General features: G+C 32.8%; 1 protein-coding gene across 4 annotated transcripts; it reads right to left on the minus strand.

Annotated features, from left to right (window-relative positions):
* Positions 1–1495: 1495 nt before the first annotated feature.
* Positions 1496–17040, minus strand: LOC100441531 (UDP-glucuronosyltransferase 2B10). 4 transcript variants are annotated; one of them, XM_009240037.3, is made up of 7 exons: positions 16731–17040; positions 16320–16379; positions 14880–15028; positions 10648–10779; positions 6543–6630; positions 5482–5701; positions 1496–1775 (listed from the first exon to the last, which is right to left on the minus strand). In XM_009240037.3, the coding sequence occupies exons 1-7, from the start codon at positions 17038–17040 to the stop codon at positions 1496–1498; spliced, it is 1239 nt and encodes a 412-aa protein (XP_009238312.2). The 4 variants fall into 4 exon arrangements, with proteins under 4 accessions (XP_009238312.2, XP_009238311.2, XP_002814847.2 ...); XM_009240036.3 differs by lacking the exon at positions 16320–16379 and having other exon boundaries at positions 16572–17040; XM_002814801.4 differs by having other exon boundaries at positions 16320–17040.
* Between the last annotated feature and the right edge of the window lie 2720 nt (positions 17041–19760).

A 19760-nucleotide genomic window follows, 5' to 3' on the forward strand; every position in this document is an offset into this window, starting at 1 on the left:
TGTGGTAAAAAGGGGACAGTTTTATGCTGCTATGGGAATGTAAACTAGTACAACTACTATGGAAAACCATATGAAGATTCCTATAAGAAATAACGGTAGAAGTACCATTTGATCCAGCAATCCCACTACTGTGTGTCTTCGCAGAGGAAAGGAAGTCTTTATATGAAAAAGATCCACACACATGCATGTTTCCAACACCACTGTTTGCAATTAAAAAAAAAAGAATGGAACTAGCCTAAATGCCCGTCAACCAACCAATAGGTGGATAAAGAAAATGTATACACACACACACACGAGTGCACACACACACACACATATACACAGACATATGCATACTATATATATATACACCATAGACTACTACTAAGCTGTAAAAATAAACAAACTAATGGCATTAACAGCAACTTGTATGAAGTGGGAGAGCATTATTCTAAGTGAAGTAATTCAGGAACAGAAAACTGAACATTCTAAACTGTCACTTATAAATGGGATCTAAGCTATGGGGATGCAAAGGCATAAGAATGATATAATGGGCTCTGAGGATTCAGAGGATAGGGTGGGAGGGGGTGAGGGATACAAGACCACACATTGAGTGCAGGGTACACTTCTTACGTGATGTGTGCAATAAAACCTCAGAAATTACCACTAAAGAACTTATCCATCTAATCAAACACCACCTGTTCCCCAATAGCTATTGAAATAATTAAAAATATGAGAATAAAATCAACCAGATGAATACTTTTAAATATCTGGAAAAAATAGAATTGGTTCGTGAAACCAAAGATGTTGCAAAATAGTTCAATTTTTCAGTAGGAAGCAGGTAAGACTGGCTATATTTCTAATTCCACATAATTTCCACTGAGAAATGACTTAAGTGCTTAAAACAGTAAACATTTGGCCATAAATTTTAGCAAAAAATGTGACAATAAAACTGCATGCATCATAAAAGCCAAGCAATACTACTCATCTCAAAATATCAAAAGGAAGAGAGCGACTTTCTAAACAATGTAACTATGTAATAGTTTCTTTAGCAACAGTTAAAACAACAGAATCCTGTTCAAAATGAAGCCAACTTATTTTGAGTAGGTTCAAAACAGTACTGATACTGTCAGTAGACTTCTTAACGTTCTTGTGTTTATGTAAAATGTGTGAAATATAGTTAAGCTGCGTAAATTTTTTTCATGTAACTTGTGAATTAGAACAACAAATTTCAATATAAGTGCAACAAATTTCGATATGAGCTCATACGATTTTACATTATTTTTTATTTTCCCCAGTGTTTTCTTCATTGCCACAAAATGTTTCTAACCATTAACTGGGTGGTAAATCTCTGAAAAACAAATTTTTACTTGACAAGGTAGATTTTGAAAAGATTTTTTTTTTTTTTTTTTTTTTGTCACAGGAAGAAAGAAATCTTGCATCACAATATTTATTGCTGGAATCAACTGAAGTATTCCTATCTATCAGGTTTTCCAGCTTCAAATCTCAGATATAACTAATCCCTTTTTCCTTTCTTTCCTTTTCTAGCAAACTTCCAGAAACAAAACAGACAACACTTTGTGATGATAAATATCACAGTTGCCACACAGGCCAGCAGAAACCCAATCACATCCAAAGAGTGGTACTGGAACCAGGTGAGGTCATGGGCTGCAACTCGAAGGTGTTTGGCTCCTTTGTGGCGCATGACAAATTCAATCCAAAAGACTGCTCGATCCAAGGGCTTCATTGGTTGATCATGTTGAATTCTTGATAATTTCATAATATTCTTTTTATATCTGAAGGATAAAAATAAAGATACCAACACTGAAAGTAAGTTAATTTGCCTGTACATATCAAGTCTATGAAAGGCTTTTAAAGTGTCAAATAATTCAAAGTAAATGTCAAAGAATTGACATAGAATTTATGTATTTTAATTTGAGTCATCATAGAAAGTTTGGCTTTTAAATTGGACTTTTCTCATTAACAAATATTTTTAAAGTAGAAAAGGAAGGTCAGGTGAGAAAGTTATTTTTTTCAAGCAGAGAAAGTATGAGGCATTTTTAATTTGTTTTTAATTTTTTAATTTTAAGTTTTCGTGAGTCCATATTAAGTGTATATATTTATGGGGTACATGAGATGTTTTGATACATAGCGAAATAATCACATCATGGAAAATAAGATATTCATTCCTTAAGCATTTATGCTTTGTATTATGAACACATTCCATATTACACTATTAGTTCTAAAACAGGCACATTAGAATGTGCTCAACATCATGAGCCATTTTAAGTGCTGTAAGAAAGATGTGAAAATGCAATCTGAGAATTACCATCTATAAGTTCCTAAAAAGGAATTTTATCATGGTGAGTGACATAGCTAGTCACTTTGCTTCTAGATTACTCTTTTGTCTCCTACCATTTCCCACCCTGTAGCCAGAATGATTTTTTGAAATTAAAGTCAGATTATGGCACTCCCCTGATTAAGATTTTTGCCTGGCTTCTCATTATTTTAAGAATAAAATCCAACTCTGTTATTTGGTCTACAGAACCCTACATTGTTAGACACTGGCAAGCTCTTTTTCTAACACTTTTCCCTTGCACACTGTCTTCTAGATTGGCCTACTTTTTTCCTTTAAGCTTCCAAAGATGTTCTCATCTTAGCACTTTACACATTTTATCCCTTCTCTCCTGCTCTTGGAGTATTCTTTCTTGCTACACCCAAGGCATGCTTCTCTCTCTTTTTGTGGATTCCCTCTAAGTGTTACCTCTAAGAGAGGCTTTTACTGGCCACAGTCTGATGGAAACTCTAGGATTTTCTCTGTTTTCTGCGCTTATTTTCTATTTGATTCCTAGAATTTTAAAAATGATTTATATATCTCATAAAATATACATTTAAATATAAAATACAAAAGATAAATATACATACACTAAGTGAATAGTTCAAAAAATGGAAGATCATCTTGAACATTATCTTGAGGCGAAGATACCAATTTACCTATTGTTCAGTTCATGGTATAGGATATCACAACCTGCCTAGAATAGCTCTCTTTTTCTGAACCATTTAGTCACCACTTTTGTCCACCAACTAAAGATTAGCCTGACTTTGAATAGCAGCACTAGTTCGTTTATGTAATTGAATTATATAATATGTACTCCTTAGTGTCTGTTTTTTTAATATAGCAGTTCTTGAGTAATTCCATTGCTGTGTACTATTTTGTTGATGGCTAAAGCACAAACTATGTCTTCATTTTATGTTGAATAGATATTTTGGTTGCTAACAATTTTTGGACACTCTTGATAATTCTGTCATGAACATTCTTCCATATACCATTAGATTTATATATTTATACATATCTGTTGGGTATATAATTGAGAGTAGAATTGCTGAGATAAAAGTGCATGCATAATTATGATTTACTTCTTGACTTTAAATTTTTTTGAAGTGTATTTTGTTAATTTCCAAAATTTAAAGATATTTTAGTAACAGTATTTATAACATCCCTTACTTCCACTATGGCTGGATCATATAGTCTTTATGATATTGAATCTTTTTATATTTCCTAAGTCTTGATTTATTTCCCACCACATGTCACTTCAAACGACTATTAACTATTCGACATGCTCTAGGAAAATGTGTCTTCCAGTTGATATATATGATACATATATGTGTATTGTTTATGTATGTGTGTATATCATTTTACATTATAAGATTGCATTTCTTAATTGTGTTCTTCAAATGTTTTATGTCCTTACTCATTATTTGCTTTTTTTTAAAAGTCTGTTTAGATTGAGTGAAAGTATTTGTATTATCACATTTAAACCCACCACTTCGTTTTATATTTCTTTTCTATTTGTCCAAGCTGGTTTGTGTTTCTTTTCAATTATTTCCCATCTTCTTTAAAGGTATTTTGATCATTCATTATCCTTCTATTTTCTTTATGATACAATATTTTTAAAGTATTCCTTTAGATGATACCCTACTTACACAAAAACTTTATTGAGAGTAGTTATAAATGCTGAATTGATGGTAGCTGGACTCCACAAGGAATTTTGCACATTGTTATCTTTGGGGTGTGAACAAAATCAATTATTAAAAATTTAACTTAAAATTATATTTTTTGTGCTTCAAAGACCATCATCAAAAAGTAAAAAGTTTGGTCACCCAGAATGGGACAAAATATTTAAAAATTATATATGTGATTTGACCCATAATATATAAATAGTTCTTAAAACTTAATAGTAAGACAAATAGCAAAGTTAAAAACATTCCAAGGATTGGAGTAGACATGTTTTCTAAGAAGATATATGAATGATCAATAAGCACATATAAAGAATCTCAAAATCTTTAGCAGTAATGAAAATGCTATCCAAGACCAGGATGAGAGATCATTTTATATGCACTAAGAAGTCTGTAAGAAAAAGACAGATAATAAGAGGTTTGGCAACAGTGTGGAGGAATTGGAACCATGTTGTACTGCTGGTGGTAGTGATGAATGGAACAAGTAATTTGGAAAACAGTTTAGCAGTTCTTCATAAACATACAGTTCTCACATGAGCCAGCAATTCCACTTATAGTATCAACCCAAACGAAAGGAAAACATATTTACGCAAAAACATGGGTAGCAATATTCCTAGTAGCCTCAATTGGAAACAATCAGAAGGCCAATGAACTGATAAATGAACAACTAAATTATGACGTATCCATATTATAAAATATTATTCAAGTGTAAAAGGAAATTAAATATTAAAACACACAACATGAATTAAACTAAAAACCATAAAAGAAACAACAAAAAATCAGGCTAGGTGAAATGTCATTTACACACTACCCTAGACTGTATGATTCAATTTATATGAAATATCTAGAGAGAATAATCTATAGAGAAAGAAAACAAATTGGTGTTAGACTACGACTAAGGAGTCATGGGAGGTGATTTTGGTGTAATTGCAGTTTCTTTTGCATTGATAAAGATGTTCCAAACTTATATACTGGTGATGACTTCATGACTCTGTAAACATAGTAAAAATATTTGGAATTTTTGCCATAAATAGGTGGGTTTTATGCTATCAAAATTAAATCTCATTTTCAAGTCTGTTACAATAATGATAATAATAAAAATTAATTTTTCAGCAAGAAACTAGTTATATTATGAGACATTTTAGATATTTAATTAAAACATTTTATTATATTATTTCAAGTTTATTCTTCCTTTCTACTATGGATTCATTATGTCAAATTTTTAAGAAATGTATTTTTTTATATTATATATATCATTTTAAAATTATTTTTGTTTAGAAAATCGTTTCACTGGTTACTCATTAGATGTATGGGGTTCAAATACAATTTTTAAATAACAGATAAAAATAAAAGCAGATTTTGGATTGGTTAAATCATTTAAATTCTTTCAAAATTACTCTCATAAAAAGGATGAAACTTATGCTCACTATTGACAAGAAAAACTATCTATTAATACCACCTAGTGAAAAATATTGTTCTACTCACGAAGGATCATTAATTACTGTCTTCAGTGCATTCAGCAGGTCTGTACTCGACATTGTGTGGAAGTCCAATGTAACAGCTGTTCCCTTGGCCTTCATGTGAGCAATGTTATCAGATTGATCGGCAAACAATGGAATGCCCACCATAGGGATCCCATGGTAGATCGCCTCGTAGATGCCATTGGCTCCACCATGAGTTATAAAAGCTCTGGTTTTTGGATGACCTAGGATTGGATGAATTTTAGCAAAATTATTCATAGGAATAAAATGAGATGCACAATGAAAGGCTCTGAAAGTGACAGTGTTTTATAGATAACACATTGAACTAATTTGCTATTACTTTTCAGACTTCAGAGGAAAAAACAGGTACTTGTGTTGGAGATGTAACTGAAGGCTATATGGTGTGTGTGACTTCAGACTGCAAAACTTAATACAAGATTTCCAGTTGGACTAATGAAAAAGGGCATTCTAGATTTTAAAAATGTGCACAAAAGAGGACGGCAAAGAGACGGGCATGAAATGAAGTGTTATTCTAAGTACAGTCAAAGAGTGTGATATGTGGGGTGTTCAAGGCAGCAGGCAGTGGGTTGGTGGTGGTGCTAGGATCGAAGAGAGACAGGTCACACTTTGTCATGAAATGTCTCAGTACTTTAAGATTAAGATTAGGAATTTAGTCCTCCAGAAAATACAGAGTCACTAGTGATAGAAGAGCTATTATATTTAGTGGCATTTGAAATAACCCTGCAGGAGAGGAGAAAACAGGTGTAAAGCTGTAGAAATAGGAGACAGAGGGACAGCCCAGGAAGATATTGAAAAATTCTGTGAGATATAATAGCACCTGAAATAAAGATTCTCTCTGATTCTGACCATAAAGAATGTGAGTGTATATCATAAAATGCCAACAATTATAGCATATTCTTTTCCCCCTAGGACTGTAAAATAAATATAAAAAAGTTACATTTTGTTTTCCTTAACAAATATTCAATAAGCTTGTTTCATGATGAACTATTAACACTCTAATATGCTGTTACTAATATATGCAGTATTTGTTCACCAGAGTTTTACCTAGAAGGTCATTCTGGGGTATCCACTTGTACAGCCGAGTATTGAGACCTAAGGCATCTGGTTTATTCCCATCAAATCTCCAAAGAACCTGTTACAGTAAAGAGAATATCTTATTCCATGAGTGGAACTCAAAAGTTATAAAATGTTAGAACTGTAAAAATAGTAGAAATGAGATCAAGGGATGATAGTAAATAAATCTATTCAAAGACTGATGCAAAAAGAATACCCACATTTTATTTTCTGAACTTTTATAATGATTTAGGTATATAAGAAACCATTATTTTCCAAAATAATACCTTAGAAAAATAAGATTATCAATGAAAAGTTCAAGTATTTAAAAAATTGTTACATTTTTTAAAAGAGGAATTACCTGCAGTTAACCATCATATGAAGAAAAAAAGTTTAACATCACACATCATTAGAGAAATTCAAATCAAAACCATAATAACATAACATCTCACACCGGTCAGAATGGCCATTATTAAAAACTTGAAAAATATCATGATGTTGACAAGGTTGTATAGAAAAGGAAGGCTTATACTCTGTTGGTTGGAATGTAAGTTAGTTCAATCATTGTGGAAGACAGTGTGGTGATTCCTCAAAAACCTAGAGGCAAAAATACCGTGAAACCCAACAATCCCATTACTAGGTATATAACCAAAGGACTATAACTTGTTCTTTCATAAGGATCCATGAAAGTATATGTTAGTTGCACTACTATTCACAATAGCAAGGACTTGAAATCAACCTAAATGACCATCAGTTATGGAATGAATAAAGAAAATATGGTATATATGCACTACAGAATATTATGCAGCCATAAAAAGAACAAAAATATGTATTTTGCAGGGATAAGGATTGAGCTGGTGGCCATTAGCCTTAGCAAACTAACATAGGAATTGAAATCCAAGTGTAACATGTCCTCACTTATGAGTGGAAGCTAAAAGGTGAGAGCACATGTACACATAGACAGCAACAACATACACTGAGATGTGTTAGAGGGTGGAGGATGGGAGGAAAGAGAGGATCAGGAAAAATAATAAACAAATATTAGTCTTAATACCTGGGTGATGAAACAATGAGTACAACAAACCCCCATGACACAAGTTTACCTATGTAAAAAACCTGCACATGTACTCCTGAACTTAAAATAGAAGTTAAAAATAAAAGTTAAATTAATTTAATTAAAAAAATAATATTGTAAAAAAAAGTTTAAAAAATTATAGGGAGTCATTGTAATTCTGCTGTAAAAAAACAGTAACAATTTAGTAATTACCTATATGTTTATTTTGTTTTATGTATTTTACATTAGTTTTCATCTCCAAATTTAATTGTAATGTATTCATTTCTTTTTGAGTAATATGAGTAGTTTCAATATAGCTACTTGTCTGTAGGTTATTATATTAGAGCCTGTTGTCCTTTGATTGACAAAATAGCAAGTCTATAAAATAAGCTACTTACAAGAAATAAATAAATGCTGCAAGGGTTTTATGTATAACTTCATTGGAATTGCAAATTATCAAGCACTACTTCCAAGAAAAATTTCAAGTGACAATTTTTGACACAAATTCAGAGTATTACCAACCAGTATTACTAATTTTGGATTTTTTTGGCATAGAAATGAGGAACATGTTGGTATCATGAATAAAAATAAAGCTTTTGAATAACCTCAAAATTGTATTTTGCTGAATTTGGTCAACAGATTATTAACACTTAGACAAGGTGCTACAAAGCTTTGACAACAGTGATTAATATGTTCTGCTATAGCCAAGACATTTTTATGTTTAAGTTACTAATTTTGAAACTCCAAAGCAATCCTCATAAACTGAACTATAATTTTAAGTGTTTAATTTTATTTGCTACATGAGTGTTAAAGTAACTGAGGTTTCAGCAAAATTTAGAGGCCATTACAAGAAAGCTTTATCAGATAAGAAATTAAAAAGTAATTGACAAATACACAAAGGTCACTGGTTTATTCTATATAGAAGAAAATATATTCCTACTATGTTCTATGGAGGAGGCATCTGAACCTGTTCCCCTGCCTGGCTTCCTTCTGTTTTTTTGCTTCCTATATTTCCTTCTGCTGCCTCCATTGGGAGGGGTTGTTAATCTGGTAGTTAGTGCTGAGTCCTTGTGGGGCCACATTTTATACTGGACAGGATCCACCTTCAGGTCAGGATCCATCTGCACCCTTTCCCTTTCATCTTCCTGCTTCAGATATTGGCTGGGCCCAGTCCAGCAGGGCAAGCTGCTTTTTCTCTTTCTCTAAATCTACCTGGCTGTGTGGGTACTTGGACTAGTTGTCTGTTGGCCTAGGCCACTCTTTCTCTGAAGTAGCCTGAACATCATTCAGATAGGCCTATTCCAAAATGTAGAGAAAGTACCTGAGGCTGGATAACATGGCAAGCCTAAACTGCATGATGCATGTCAGACTTTTTGAAATACCTGCTATTGTTATTTTGCTAGTGAAGTCACCCATTAAAACATAACTTTTTCTGATAACATCTGTAGTGTGTACACTGCAGTGCCCTCAGGAATTCTTAAACAAAAGGGTCAAATGACAGGGGCAGAATTTGGTGATAACTCTTACCTGACCCCAATAACATGATAATATCAATACGTCACCTACATTTCTTAAATAAATTTATTCCTGATCATATTATTAATGCCAAATTTATTATCAATAAAAAACAGCCTCTATTATTTTAGCATCATCCATGTATATTTTTGATTTTGAACTAATATCTGAGATAATTAGTTCTTTCCCAAAAGCTAAATTTTTAGGCCTGAACTTTCTTATTTGTCATATTCATAAAGTTCATTTTAAAAAATTGTTAAAAACTTACCATACAGGAATATTTATTAATATACTTAAAAAGTTTGTTCCCTATGCTGAAGTAAAATACATTAGTGACATCTTCCAGGCACCATGTTTATAAAAGTAAAACTTCTAGGTCCTGAAATATACTACAGGAGAGTCTATAGTTTACTAGTTTACTTTTTTTGAGACAGAGTCTGGCCCTGTAGCCCAGGCTAGAGCGCAATGGTGCGATCTTGCCTCATTGCAACCTCCGCCTCCTCGGTTCAAGGGATTCTCCTGCCTCAGTCTCCTGAATAGCTGGGGTTACAGGCACACACCACCACTCCTGCCTAATTTTTTGTATCTTTAGTAGAGACGGGGTTTCACCATATCGTTCAGGGTGATCTCGATCTCCTGACCTCGTGATCCACCCACCTTGGCCTCCCAAAGTGCTGGGATTACAGGTGCGAACCACCGTGCCCAGCCTATAGTTTACACTTTTAATCACAGGATTGGAATTCATTCTTTTTACTCCCCTACTCTCCACATGTGCTAGTTATTATTCCTATATTAATGACATTCTATCATGCTATACTACCACAGATCCTTAGAGTATATACTGTATAATGACCAACAAAGCCAGTCGTCTCTATTTGTTGCCACATATTTCATATAAGCATTTGACTTAAAGTACAAACAGAAATACTACATTCCTTAATTGTAAACATTCACCAAAAGCTTCCAGAGTACAATAAGTAATAGAGGTGGCCCAAGAGTTAGTCAAGTGTTCTTCACCCATTGGATACTACTGAGATTAGGAAAACTCTTTTGAAGAAAATTATCATAAATCTTACTTGTATTTCTACAAGGACACAGTTCTGGATATATATTTTTAGTTGAAAACACCTGAAAGTCATTCTAAAGACTACATTAAGCACCATTTTCACTTAACTGAAATACACTGAGTTAAATTCAGCAGTAGGTACGACTGTTAATATCAGAAATTAAAAATAACTGTGGGTCTCGAGTTCCCTTTTGTGGATACATATGGAGTACTGAGTTCTCACTGATGCTAATAGGAACCACTCATGCACACCAAAGGCAGTAACTCCCCCAGGGCCACGTGCAACCCCTAAGTCTGAGGCACAACTATTACTTCTGTCAGTGGATGCTATACAAGCATATTTAAGGTTGTATTTGGCTATAAAGAGTTCAATCTACTCTTTAATATTCTTTCTATGTAGATCACAAACTTTAACAGCCTCTTTCAGTAGTTTTCCACACCAGTAAGGTACTTTATCTTACCTTTTGTGGGATCTTGGCAAGGGCTGTTGCAATTACATTGGCCCTTTCTGCTGTCATGTTACTGACCATTGACCCCAGAGAAAACACCACAACACCATTTTCTCCAGAGCTCTGAACAAACTCCTCCATTTCCTGTGGAGAAAAAAAAAAATGTTTCATCACAAAAGAGTATCACCACAGCAGGCACTACTGAAAGAATTGGTACAAAATATTAAAGAGAGAAAATCCAGTATTTTGAGGAACTATTGGAGTAAATAATATTTTTTAACTGACTCAATCACTCAGTTTCTTTGCAAGAAGATGTATGAGATAGTTGGCCTCTGTTAAGGATATTTGTGTAAACATGTGTGTGTATGTAGGTATGTGTCTCTATGTGTGTAATGGAGAAAAGAAATGGAGCTATTACATTGTAGTTAGGGAGATAATGTTAAAAAATATACCCAGACTCTTCACTTATAATACTATAATTACTAATGTAAGTTCTTGGAAAAGTGGCACCACTCGGGTTTAATTCTATATTTTTGTTCTACTAAATCACTTGTGTTTATTTCAGGCAGGTTTTCTGTAGAATTCTTTTAGTTTGAAGCCATTAGTGGTTTACTTCCCTAACTATGAGCTCTGAGGAAAAGCTACTTACAGTTGGGATAATTTTATATCTACATTTACGTTACTCTAAAATGCTTTATGCTTCACTTAAAATTTGTCAGTTTTCCAGTAGTTTTTCAAAAAATGAAATAAAAAATAAAAGCTGGTGGTTAAGAATCACTGACATTCTGGAGTCTAGTATTGTGATTTGGAATATTTATTAATCAGTCCTTAGAGTCTCATTTATAATACAGAATTGTACAGTTTATAGTTAGTAGTTGAATAACTGTATTTTTCAGGTTATTGTTTAGGTGGAGCACCTATTGCCCTGAAATCACACTGTTGAATTGATGTGCTATTTATAACTGCATGTGAGGAACTCTCACCATCACTTTGTTGTGTCTCAGAGGCAGCACTTGCACCAGAATAGAAGAGGCCACCAGGCCTTTCTGCAGGGGAGATCTTTTCTCTCTTTTGAGTAGCTCACTCACATTCCTGGTGAAGATGTGTTTGGCTGCAATTGATTGAGAATTATTCTGACTTGTGTTCCCCAACGTATGCCAATATTTAAATTTAAATACTTTCAGATTTAATCATTGGGGTAAAACTTTTCCAAATGGTTTTTAACAAACAAAGAAAAAAGGTGTCTAAATGTTAACTGTGCACCACATATTGCAGAGCTTTTTCTAAAATATGATTTTTAATCTTAAGTTAACATGAGATTCCCTGTACTACTATTCCACATAATACTTGGGGCATCTAGGTATAGTGTGTGTTTGCAGTTACCTGTAGCCACATTTAATGTAACTCACGTTCAGTGTTTCACCTCACTAGCTTGATGCCAGAGCCTTGTTTTTCTATGCAGTGTTGAAGGAATCTAACCTCTGTTTAGAGATTCATCACTGATATTGATTGGTTGTTTCTCCTTTTGTGATAATATTATAAAAATAATACAAAATTAATGTAAGAAATTTTATAACAGTATGAAAAGTTTTTTTAAATAATTTTTTTCTAAAATTTCTATCTAGAGATATTATTTATAGAAAATATGTATTTTTTTATTATGGATTTTGTCCTATTTTTATAGGTCAATGTACACATGTGACACTTATTTAGAAAATTTTAATCTTATTGTATATACATTTTCTCCTGCAAAGACTTGCCATCTTGTTATATTTATCATTTTCTAATTCACTTTATTTGTATTATGGCTGACAGCATAATTGAACATTTCATTGATAAAATTATTTTAGTGCTATTGTAGGCACATAAGTTTTTAATTGTTATTTCATGTAAGATGTTGGATTACTTCCAATGTTAATTTTGTGAATATTTTCCATAATGTTTAATAGGTACACCTTGATTTTTTTTTATGATTTCACGACTATATTATAAAATTAATAACAATATGTATTTTTGAAACACCTGATACATTTTGTCAAGTGTCTTATTCTCTTAAAATATATAGAAATTATCTGAGAATCTAATATATAACTGAAAAGAAAGCAACCTGGGTTAGCAAATATTTTACATAATAAACAATTAAAGAACTGGTTTCACAACCGTTGACTTGCATTCCTTGCATTCAAAGCTTTCTGCAAGTTAATAACAAGAGCTAGTATTAGTAATTACCACTAATGTACTACCAGTCAACCTTTTTTTCTTGTCCTTCTACACGTCCTACTCTCTTCCTCCTTCTACTGGCACTATCAATTTCCCTTAGTGTGAGTGGGGAAATCTTTCAACAGTAGGGTAGAGTGGCATATATTTTTCATTAGTCTTACCTCATCGTTTGTCTCTTGAGAAACTGACTATATAAAGCCCATACAATTTGCATTAAACATAGATACTGAGTTTTAACAATGGAATAAAATCTCAGTTTTATGCAAGCAAGAATGATCTTTTAAGAGATTGCGTAATAATGCATTGAAGAAGGTTTACTTTGTACATATGTCTTAAAATGTGATGTTAATTTAAAATATATGAGGTTCTTGTATTCCTTCAAAAAGAATATCATCTTATATGCTTACTGAATTTTTTTTTTGTATTGAAACTAAGGGCACTATTCAGACACAAGTGGTAGAAATTATTTGGTCTTTATTATACATGCATTGTTCATTATCTCTGTGCTTCTCTGTCAGGCACCTATGATGTTGAGACAAGTTCCCCCAGGAAGTTTTACTGAGTTGCTTGTCATAAGGCAGAAATCATCTGCTCTAATAGGGTATGTTTATGTTCTAAAATGTAAAATTCTGGGATCTCAACACAGAATGATTTAAATGCTTTATTAAAATCATGTGAACCCTATGTTTGCACATATTTGAGGCACACATTTATATTGTTGAGGAAGTGTTTTAAGCTGGAATACTGGTGAAGATCCTTATTACTTATGGAAGAATTTTAGAATTTCAACTAGCTTATCTTACTGTCACAACTGTTATGTCTACCTTTAATCAAGTCCACAGAGTATCTGTCCTCTATGACTTTGCAAGAGAATATAATCTTGATGTGCTGAATAATCTGATTCTCTTAAATGAGGAATGATATCTCAAGTGACATGCACATGTTAAGTAGATAGTAGTATTAGTAATAATAACAAAATAACCATAACTGCGAAATTAATAACATTTCTGAGTCACTGACTACATGCCAGAGACATTTTAAGTGTTTTGTCTGTGTTAATATTTTTTTTCCACACAACACAATATGAAGTTGGCACCATTTGTGTAAATGTAGGCATAATTATTTCTATCAACAATTTAGTCCACTTTTCCATCATCTGCTACCTGAATCCATGGAAAATTTCCTGAATGTTTGGGTCTTTACAGTCTGGCCCTTCTGCAATTTAATCCATTGAATATCTTGGAGCCTTTTCTTAAAAAAGAGAATCATTTCATATATCCTTATTTCTTAACTCTTTTTTGGACTTTTTTAATGTTCTTAATAAATATTTCAACTCCTAATACGTATCTGGCTCTAATTTACCTCTTAGCACCATCTGATTCTTAATCATTCCCTGCAAACTAAACGTGAGGTCTTGAGAACTGTCCTGACCACTTTATCTGCTTTCTCTTTTTGTCTGCCCCTCCCCGTCATTCTTTTCCCTATTCCTGCTTATTGTTCAGCTCTCATCTTACTCTTCAGTGACTGCAGGATACTTTCTGTTATCTCCACTGATGCTTTCTTAGCATTGGGTTTTTCCTTGAGAAAATAGTTTTTATATACTTTTCATTACTTACTTATATTCTATATTTCAAAGTAGAATGTAAGGTATGTAGGGACAGAAACTGTGTCTATTTTTTTTTCTCTGAAAATTCTGCACTTACCTGTGTTTTGTGCTAATCTCTTTATAAATATTCTTTGAACGAATGACCAATACCTTCTTACATGTTGCATAATCAAGACTTTAATTTAACCAATCCTATTTTCAAAGTTTCCTTAGTATTCCTCTCTATTTGTAATATGCATAAAACTCACATGCTTATGATCGTATCAACATGTACATGAGTTTCTAATTGGTATCTGCTGTACCCCACCTACTTCCCATCTTTTTTCAGTGTAAACCAAACACTCTGAATGAAGACTATAGAGTCATTTCTACTGAAACTTTGAAGCCAACAAAATAAAACCAACGAAAGTATGTTTACCTTAGGTAGGGGTTTGGCAGGGTTGCAGTGGAGTCCTCCAACAAAATCAACGTTTGGTAAGAATGGATGAGGAAATTTAAAATTCCAGGAGTTTCGCATAAGCCATATGTCAGCTTTCCTCATTGTCTCAGATAAGGTAGTGGGTCTTCCTGATAGGAATAAAGAAAAGAAAAAGTGGATGATGAAAGACAATTACTTTATGTAATTTTCTGAAAGGGGTTAGAATAATGTAGGCAAAAATGTAGGTAAAGTTTGTATGCTTTGAAAAATATATACATATAGGAATAATTTATTTTTTATGTATTCTATATTTTGCCCATGTTTATTTATAAGACAGGCAAAGTGGTGGGAGAATTGTGAGGTTAAGCTACATCTCTAATGTCACGTCAGTATACTCACAATCATAAACAATTATTGAAATAAGCCGTAGAGAATTAAACATCAATTTATTTTCTCTTTAAAGCTTCAATAGTAGCCACTAGATATTTAAAAAAATCTTTCAGCTCCATAATCAATTAATTCTACTGTAACCATAAAAATAATTTTCCAACAAATAGTCTAGTTTACACAACTCATTAAGCTAATCCTTTTATCTTTGGTTCTTCAAGTTAACTGTGGACTATTTTGAGAGTATGGCTGAAATCATTGTACCAACTACTCATTTGGATTCAAGCTAAGATCTTAATAATATTAAGTAAAGATATTTGTAAATTATAGCTAGAAATTTTTGAGAAATTATTGAAATGGAGATCTGTACTCAACCTTAATCCGTCTCATATATTTAAATGAAGAGACACAGTTTCAAATAAACTGTATAGATATAACAACCTTCACACTTCAACGAGATGATTGGACTTTAAATAAATGATCTCCAATTCTTTAGTGAAGGAGTATAGAAACATTTGAAACTTCAGATTACACTTATTAATTTTTGCATCTGAGATATAGACATTATCTGTCTCTACTGTGAAGGCAACCTCCTGGTAACATGGGAACATCTTTTAATTTCTAAATAAGAAAACTGAGGTTTACAAGGAAAAATTTTTGCAGTTACATAGATAGTTGTAGAAAGATGTGTAATTACTCATTCTAAATCTATGCATTCGGTTAGATGTTACTTGATGGATCTTGCTGTTTTTAAGATCTGAAACATTCTATGATAAAACAGATGTGTAGTTGCTTAAAGTCTTAGGTGTACTAATATATAGGTTTATGATTTCCTGGGGTGTTCTGTATGAGTGATGGTCACAGCGTTTTCACTGACCCTATAATTTAAGCTTTTCTATAATATTTGTGAGATTGATAGATCATCCTGTATTTTCATTTCATAAATTCACTTACCAAAAACTCCACTTCCTTGACTTTATGGCTGTGTACAAGTTCTGCTTCAAAGACACGAATAAGTTAGAGCTTCATCTTACCGATTGAAAAAATTCTTACCTAAAACTTCACTGTAAAACTGATCCCACTTCTTCATATCAAATATTTGGTACCAAAAGTCAAAATAAAGCACATAGATCATATTTTTTACCCTCTCCATGAAAGTCATTTGATCACTGAATTTTGACATAACAACAGGTATGTAGGAAGGAGGGAAAATAAGTCCTCCACTATGCCTTTCAAATGAGTAGCCAGGACTGAAGCTGTGACTGTACACAAAGGGTATCTTAAATAGCTCAGCCAGCAGCTCACCACAGGGAAAAGAAGGATCTGCAAAAACGGCATCAAATCTTGACTCTTGTAGTTTTTTCATAAGTTTCTTATTTGAAACTACATCTTTACAGAAGTTTCTAATTATGTCATTCATTGCCCACAGGATTTCTTGTTCTTGTGAAAAAGGTAACGAAAATGTATCTGTTTGAATTTCTGACAATCTCTTAACCAATTGCGTGATGATATTCTCAAATTCAGTTTTAGTTAAAGATGTAGGATAAACTTCGAGTTTAAAAGTGGATGAGTCGTTGGGATCAAAAAGAATGGAAGCTGAAGATGCCAGTACAGTCACCTCATGACCTCTCTGAGCAAGTTCTTTCAGGATTGTCTTCATATTCATCCAAGGGCTGTATTCTGCGGCCCACACCAGCACCTTTCCACAACTCCCAGAGCTAAAGTAACAACTGAGTTGTATCAGCAGAAGAACTGAAGTCCATTTCAGAGCCATCCTGGTGCAATGTGATAATCATTTTCCAGTCACTGTTTCTTTCTCTTACTTATATACAGAGAAAAATCAATCAAGTTAAAACATAACTCCTTCAATTCAAAGTAAATACATTATATGAACATCCTGAGTACATGGATGGCAAGGAGACAAAGTTCGATTACTTCATATTTACTCAAGGATGTTTGATGTTTCTTTTATGTTTATATTTGCTGTCATCCACCTAAGTTTAATGACCTTGCAAGTATCCTGTTTTATATAATGTATTTTATAATAGTGTCAAGAATAGTGGCAAGTGAGAGAGTCCTTCAGGCCCCTTGACACAATATAAGAGATGAAGTAATTATACAATACAAATAGAATTTTTAAATATAGTGATTCAAAATTTTGAAGTAAAATTTTGTTGAAGTATAATTCACATACCATATGATTCATCAATTATTATTTAAAATTAAATATTTCCTAGTAAATTCACAGACTTGTGCATCCAACATAACAATCAGTTTTATCTAAAAAAAAAAAATCCTGTATATTAACTCTCATCTCCCCACCTGAAATTCTGCATCCACCCTGCACTGGGCAAACAATAATCTAATTTCTGCCTCTACAAATATGCCTATTCAGGATCTTTTTAAAAATAAATGAAACTATATAATATGTGGTCTTTTATGGCTGGCTTCTTCTATTTAGTTTAATGTTTTTAAAGGAACATCCATAGAATAGTGTATATAAGGATTTCAATTTTGTTTCCAAATAGTATCAGATGCTACTTATAAACACAAATTATTTATTCACTTATCAGTGGATGGACATTGATTTTCTTGCACTTTTGGCCATTATGCATAGCGTTGATATTTTTATTGCCAAATAGTATTGGATGCTACTTATAAACACAATTTATTTATTCATTTATCAGTGGATGGACATTGATTTCCTTCCACTTTTGGCCGTTATGAATAGCGCTGATTAACATTGATGTGCATGCTTTCTTTGGACATGTTTTTATTTTTCTTGGGTATACGTCTAGAAAGGCAATTATTGAATTATGTGGTAAATATATGTGTAACCTTTTGAGGAATTGCTAGACTTTTTCACAGTGGGTGAATAATTTTCTGTTTTCACCAACAATGTATAAGGGTTTCAGTGTCTCCACAACCTTGCCAAACCTTGTCTTTCAAATAACAAAAAAGGTTATTTTTTATTTTAATTAATAAACACACTCTAACAGACACAAAAAAAGTTTCCTTCCACATGTTGGAGGGAAAAGTGAATAAATTAATCACTAACCTACCTAATACTTCACTGTAAAACTGATTCCACTTCTTTTAGTTAAAAGTCTCAAATGCAAAGTCAAAATGAAGAAAATGAAAAAGATTTTTCACCTTTCTATAATTGCATTTTGGTACTAAGTTCTGATATGACAACAGTTACATCAGAAGGAGGTAATGTAAGTCCTCCACAGAGTTCTTGGTACATACTGCCAGTTGTAAATGGATGATAGTAGACCAAATGTATAACAAATGTTTAACAGATTAAGCTGTTCAGATAGCAGCTCACTAATGAGAAATGACATCTGCAAGAATGACATAAATTCTGGAATCTTGTTGTTCCTTATAAGTTTCTTGTTCAAAACAGCATACTCACAGAGCTTTTGAACAGTATCAGAACATTCATAATATGTGTTTTTTACATCTTTGAATCATATGCCAACAATGTACCCTTTGGGAAATTGTATGTCCACATCTTGATTAATTTCATAAAAATGAAATCAAGTTCATTCTCCGTAAAAGATATGGGATAAACCTCAAATTTAACAGCAGATTGTTGGAATCAATGAGGATGGAAGCTGAAGGTGACAAGCACAGTTACCTCATGGTGTTTCTGATTAAGTTCATAAAGTATCATTTCTAAATTGATATAAAGACTGTATTTCACTGGCCACACCAGCACATTCTCACGGGACTGAGAGCTGGAATACAACAGTCAGCATAAGAAATAAAAAAGCCCATTTCTTAGACAACTTGTTAAAATGCTATCTTTCTTTATAACTTGTTCTAACTTGGTACATATCAATGTCAATCAATGTCATAATGATTTAAGTGTTGACAACAGAGTTTTGGAAAGCAAGAGAATAAAGAAAAGGATGAATGATTTTGTGTTTGTGTGTGTGAATAATAAATTTTAGTCTTATTGTAAATGTGGCTGTCTCCAGAACAAGAGATAATTTAATTGTATATAAAGAGTTTCTTTGTCAGATGAGTAGGTTGCAAAAATTTTCTCCCATTTTGTAGGTTGCCTGCTCACTCTGATGGTAGTTTCTTTTGCTGTGCAGAAGCTCTTTAGTTGAATTAGATCCCATTTGTCAATTTTGGCTTTTGTTGCCATTGCTTTTGGTGTTTTAGACATGAAGTCCTTGCCCATGACTATGTCCTGAATGGTAATGCCTAGGTTTTCTTCTAGGGTTTTTATGGTTTTAGGTCTAACGTTTAAGTCTTTAATCCATCTTGAATTAATTTTTGTATAAGGTGTAAGGAAGGGATCCAGTTTCAGCTTTCTACATATGGCTAGCCAGTTTTCCAAGCACCATTTATTAAATAGGGAATCCTTTCCCCATTGCTTGTTTTTCTCAGGTTTGTCAAAGATCAGATAGTTGTAGATATGTGGCATTAGTTCTGAGGGCTCTGTTCTGTTCCATTGATCTATATCTCTGTTTTGGTACCAGT

This window comes from Pongo abelii, chromosome 3 (genome assembly GCF_028885655.2).
Source record: "Pongo abelii isolate AG06213 chromosome 3, NHGRI_mPonAbe1-v2.0_pri, whole genome shotgun sequence".
Classification (NCBI taxonomy): Eukaryota; Metazoa; Chordata; class Mammalia; order Primates; family Hominidae; genus Pongo; species Pongo abelii.